General features: G+C 42.8%; 1 protein-coding gene across 2 annotated transcripts in view; it reads left to right on the top strand.

Moving 5' to 3' along the window:
- The first annotated feature begins 2,724 nt into the window (after window positions 1-2,724).
- Window positions 2,725-6,000, top strand: part of mdh1b (malate dehydrogenase 1B, NAD (soluble)) — a 45,790-nt gene continuing 42,514 nt past the window's right edge. For both annotated transcript variants that reach the window (XM_073044652.1, XM_073044651.1), the window contains exon 1: window positions 2,725-2,749. In XM_073044652.1, coding sequence (XP_072900753.1) covers window positions 2,728-2,749 — 22 coding nt within the window. In that variant the 5' untranslated portion in view covers window positions 2,725-2,727. The remainder of the gene's footprint in view (window positions 2,750-6,000) is intronic.

Below are 6,000 nucleotides of genomic sequence, written 5' to 3'. Positions count from 1 at the left end.
AAAAATGTGTTGGTTGTAGTCATGCATATCAGAGAATATTGTTGAATTGAAATGGTTAAATCTGTGAGTTGAATGTGTCCTAAAACATTGAAGTTCATTCTCAGGAAAGGAGGAATGCCATGTATTGAAATGGTAAGGTCCGTTAAGTAACTTGACACTTGTCAAGTACGGTGATGATGTCATTGGTCTGGGACAGAACAACATGTGATGTGAGGGATCTTGGAAGTGAGAATGAGAAATAAAGATATGTTGAAAGCATTAAGCATTGAGTCATGATATATGCACTATCTAATTACGTACTAAGATAGGTTGCAAATATACAACAGACTCCAACATCTTACCAACACTGAAGTCTGGTTAGCTAGCCTATAATTCCATTTCTTCTGCCTCCTTTCCTTAAAGTGTGGAATGATGACATTTACAATTCTCCAGTTGTCCGGAACCACTCCAGAATCTCGTGATTCTTGAAAGATCATTACTAATGCCTCCACAATGTCTTCAGCTAACTCTTTCAGAACCCTGGGGTGCAGTCAATCTGGTCCAGGTGACTTATCTACCTTCAGACCTTTCAGCTTCTCAAGCTCCTTCTTATTGACAGCAATTACACTCACTTCTGCCCCCAACACTCTCAAATTTCTGGCATACTGCTAGTGTCTTCTGCAGTGAAGACTGATACAAAAAAATACTTAAGAAGCAAAGTGATGTGGGTCTGACAGCAAAATTGAGTCCAATTTGCACATGTGATTCATGCTGTGAGATACCTACTCAAATTTCCAGGGGTACATTAAATAATCTGGAAAAGGCCATTTTACTGCGGGTAAAATCTATTTTCAACTGCATATAGTGTTGGAATTAACAGTTCTGCACAGACAAATTTTTATTGCTTCATGTTGTTACCCTGCAGCATCGCTAGATAAAATAAACAAGTCAGCTCACAGCCCCACCTGGTGGACTTCTAGAACATAACCCAGTGAAAAAACTGAACTGAACAGCATCCAAAGAAAGATTCTGCAGATGCTGGAAATCCAGAGCAACACACACAAAATGCTGGAGGAACTCAGCCATTCAGGCAGCATCTATAGAGAGGAATAAACAGACAATGCTTCAGACTGAGGCCCTTCATCAGGACTGGAAATGAAGAAGAAAGAAGCCAGAATAAGATGCTGGGCGGGGGAGGAGTATAAGTGAGATATAGTCAGTATTTAGAAATGAGAAGATGGGTGTGATTGGTGGTACCAGATGTGAGCATGTGGTGGGGGGGGGGAGGTGATGATGAACAGATGGAACCAGGTGAAAGAGAAGGTAAATGGGTAGAACTGGTGGGAGCGGGATAGGAACATGGGAGATGGGGGGGGGATAGAAATAAACACCAGTATCTTATTTAGATTGAGCTTTTTGTGTCCAGAAGTGCCTTGAGATCTTTTCATCCATGAATGAAAATTGAGGGTTTTTTTAAGTGCTAGCATAAAGATGGTACTTCTGTTAGTTTATTACTTGGAGCGTCAGCATAAATTTTGTGGTTTGAACTCAAGTAGGGCTGAAACAAGGCTCCCATCCAGAGATAAAAGTACTACCATTTGAGGTGTATCTGACATCCAGGGACTGCTGAACAAGGAAAACTCTGATTTTCCAGTGTCTATCTCATTCCTATCTAATTGGTGAAGTGCTAATTACAGATATGTTAGTCCATTTAAGTTCATCCATCTATAAAGACCTTAAAGTCTGGCACTGAGAGAAACCACTTCCCTGTTTGCAAGTTCATTCCATACTCATATCACCCATTATATAAAACATTTTCTGTTCCCTTTTAAGGTGTTTACATTTAGTAACATGTCACTTGTATTCCCAAGTTTTATTCCTACAATTTATCCTATAACCTTATGCATATTCCTAACCTCAATGTTGATGAAAGATCACCACTGAAATGTCAACCCCGTGTCCCTCCCCAGAGATGTCCCTTGAGTTATTTCCAGCATTGTGTGTGCTCTGCATTCACATTTTCAGTTTTGCAGTACACTACAACACTCCTAATCCCCTGTCCAACTATTCAGAAATCCCAATAGTTTGGTGCCAGGCTTACCAGGAGATGTTTGTTGCACTTCCTTCTGCCTCACAGGGGTCTCAGCTCCAGTGCACCCTTCCAGTCCCCCAAGGCTTCACTCATTCATGCTCTTTCAATGTTACTCACTTGGTTTTGCTGCCCAAAGCCCCTTAAAGGTTACAGGGTTCACATGAATATTTAGCATTCTATAGTGTAACATCTTTTTTAAAGAAGTGAATTACACGTATGTGTTGGAATATTTACATATATTGGATCCAATAATCTGGAAAGTCTTCTAGTCCCGTTTCCAAAACGTCAGATTAAGGGGTTTTACCATTTTGTTTCATTCCATTGAACTATATCATGTTTTTTTAAATAGACACCTTTCAAGACTGCAAGGGCTGTAAACATTTCATTCGTCCTTCTGATTTGGAAGCTGTCTAGCATTAGGAATCAGCCTTTCTGCACTACTCTTCCTGAAAATATACGTTGTATCTTTCCTTTTAAGAAGCCTCCTTCAATTCTTCCATATCTTAACGTTTTGAAGTGGGGGTTATATTCCGCAAAGACCTGGCGGATGGATCGATTGTAAGCTGGACTATTTATAACTGCAAGTCTCAATAGAAGTTTGCCCGTTAATGAGGCTCGGCAGGCATCTGGCGTTGCTTGGCAACACCGCAAACAACATGGCGAAGTTTGTGATTGCAGGTGAGTTGGATTTGTCCGTGAGTGTTAAATGAAACCAAAGCTCCAAGTAGGTAACTGGGGTTTGTGCCGTAAAGTTCATTCCGTCTGGATGTTTAAGAAGTGTGACTGTAACGTAGCGGTTCACGCCGACGCTCTTACAGCTCAGGGCATCAGAATTGAATTCCGGCATTTCCTGGAAGCAAGTTTGTACGTTCCTCCTTGGGTACTCATGGGTTTCCTCCCAAAGTCCAAAGGCATTCCGGTTAGTAGGTTAATTGCTCCTTGCAAATTATCCGGTGATTAGACTGGGGTTAAATCGGTGGTTGTTGCTGGACTCGAAGAGCGGGAAGGGTCTATTCCAAAGTTCACAGTTCAAAGTAAATTTATTATCGAAGTACATATATATCACTATATACAACCCAGAGATTCATTTTCTTGTGGGCATACTTAGTAAATACATAATAGAATAAATGAAAGACTGCACTAAACTTGGACATTCAACCAGTGTGCACAAAACAACAAACTGTGTAAATACAAAAAGAAAGAAATATTAATAATAAATCAATAGGCAATAAATATCGAGAACAAGAGATGAAGAGTCCTTGAAAGTGATTCCAAGGATTGTGGGAACATTTCAATGATGGTGCAAGTGAAGCTGAGGAAAGCCTTTGGTTCAAGAGCCTGATGGTTAAAGGGTGTTAACTGTTCCTGAACCTGGTGGTGTGAGTCCTGAGGCTCCTGCACCTTCCTAATGGCAGCAGTGAGAAGAGAACACAGCCTGGGTGGTGGAGTCCTTGATAATGGATACTGCTTTCCTGTGACAGTGTTTCATGGTGGGGAGAGCTTTACCTGTGAAGGATTGGACCATATTCAATACTTTTTATAGGATTTTCCATTCAAAGGGATTTTTGTTTTCATACCAGGCTGTAACACAGCCAGTCAATATACTCACTTCCACGCATCTATAGAAGTTTTTCTAAGTTTTAGATGTTATGCTGAATCTTCACAAACTCTTAAGGAAATAAAGGTGCTGTCAATAATCAGCTCCTTGTTCTTGCTGACATTAAGTAAGAGGTCCTTGTCCACTCGTCCCCCTCATCGCTTCCCACCGATCTCCCTCCTGGCACTTATCCTTGCAAGCAGAACAAGTGCTACACCTGTCCTTACAGTTCCGCCCTTACAGTTCCTCCCTCACCACCATTCAGGGCCCCAGACAGTCCTTCCAGGTGAGGCGACACTTCACCTGTGAGTCAGCTGGTGTGGTAATGTGGTGAACTACATATACCTGTCTGGACATGCCCCCCCTGCTGACTGCTCCTGTGGCTCCTCCCATGGACCCCAGTATAAAGGTGATTGGAGGCACAGCCCCAGCCTCCGTCTCCAGGATGCTGTGTGGTGGTCAATTGCTGCTTGTTCTTTCTTCCAGCCAATTAAAGCCTATATCTCGCCTCATGTCTCCGAGAGTTATTGATGGTGCATCAGGTATACTGCGTCCAGTGCTCCCGGTGTGGCCTTTTATATATTGGTAAGACCTGACGCAGACTGGGAGACCATTTCGCTGAACACCTATACTCTGTCCGCCAGAGAAAGCAGGATCTCCCAGTGGCCACACATTTTAATTCCATGTCCCATTCTGATATGTCTATCCATGGCCTCCACTACTGTCAGGATGAAGCCACACTCAGGTTGGAGGAACAACACCTTATTAACCAGCTGGGTAGCCTCCAACCTGATTGCATGAACATTGACTAATCTAACTTCCGTTAATGCCCCTCCTCCCCTTCTTACCCCATCCCTGATACATTTAGTTTTTTTCTCCCCTTTTTTTCTCTCTTTCTGCCCATCACTCTGCCTGTTCTCCATCTCCCTCTGGTGCTCCCCTTCCCCTTTCTTTCTCCCTAGGCCTCCTGTCCCATGATCCTTTCCCTTCTCCAGCTCTGTATCCCTTTTGCCAATCACCTTTCTGGCTCTTAGCTTCACCCCACCCCCTCTGGTCTTCTCCTAATCATTTCGTATTTCCCCCTCCCCCTCCTACTTTCAAATCTCTTACTATCTTTCCTTTCAGTTAGTCCTGACGAAGGGTCTCAGCCTGGAACATCGACAGTGCTTCTTCCTATAGATGCTGCCTGGCCTGCTGTGTTCCACCAGCATTTTGTGTGTGTTGCTTGAATATTTAGCATCTGCAGATTTCCTCGTGTTTGCTTAAGTAAGAGGTCGTTGCCTTGGCACCACTCAGCCAGATTTTCAACTTCCCTCTAGTATGCTGATTCATCACCACGATTCATCCTGGTGATTCATCACCACGATTCATCACCACGTTTCATTCATTTAAGCAAACTTAAATATGGCATTGGAGCTGTGCTTAGCCACACAGTCGTAAGTGCAAAGCGAGTAGAGCAGGGGGCTGAGCACACAGCCTTGTGGTGTACCTGTGCTGATGGAGATTGTGGAGGAGATGTTGTTGCCAATCCAAACTGATTAGGGTCTTCAAGTGAGGAAATAGAGGATCCAATAGCACAAGGAAGTATGGAGGCCAAGTTCTTGAAGGTTACTGATTAGTTTCGAGGGGATAATTGTATTGAATGCTGAGCTGTAGTTGATAAAGAGCATCCTGATATTTGCATCTTTGCTGTCTAGATGCTCCAGTGAAGAGCCAATGAGATGGCATCTGATGTTGACCTGCTGATCTGGTAGGACAATTGGATTGGAGCAGAGTTGATAAGTTTCATCACCAACTTCTCAAAACACATCACCACTTCCGCGCTGTAAATTAAAATAAAATGGGAAGCAGGGGACAGGGGAAATGTACAGGAGAAAGGGACAAGGGGCAGGGGGAAGGACAGGGAAAAACAATAGAATTTAATGCTGAGTCTTATGGTGGGCTTTAGGAAGGTGCAGGGTGACCAGTCCTCATTACATGTAAATGGATTGTCTGTGGAAAGAGTTAGGAGCAACAAGTTTCTGGGAGTGCACATAATGGACATTCTCACCTGATTCCTCAACACCACCTTTCTATTCAAGAAAGCGCAGCAACGGCACCACTCCCTGAAGAGATCGAGGCAAGCAAGGCTCCCCCTCGCATATAATCATATAAGAATCAGAAACAGAATCAGAATTACATTTAATATCACCAGTGTATGTGGTGAAATTTGTTAACTTAGCAGCAGCAGTAGAATGCAATACGTGATAATATAGAAAGAATAAATAAATAAGTCAATTACAGTAAATATAGTTATATTAAAATAGTGCAAAAACAGAAAGATGTTTCAGCA

The sequence above is a fragment of the Hemitrygon akajei genome, chromosome 5, assembly GCF_048418815.1.
Source record: "Hemitrygon akajei chromosome 5, sHemAka1.3, whole genome shotgun sequence".
Taxonomy (NCBI): Eukaryota; Metazoa; Chordata; class Chondrichthyes; order Myliobatiformes; family Dasyatidae; genus Hemitrygon; species Hemitrygon akajei.
This window is presented reverse-complemented; position numbering and strand designations above follow the sequence as displayed.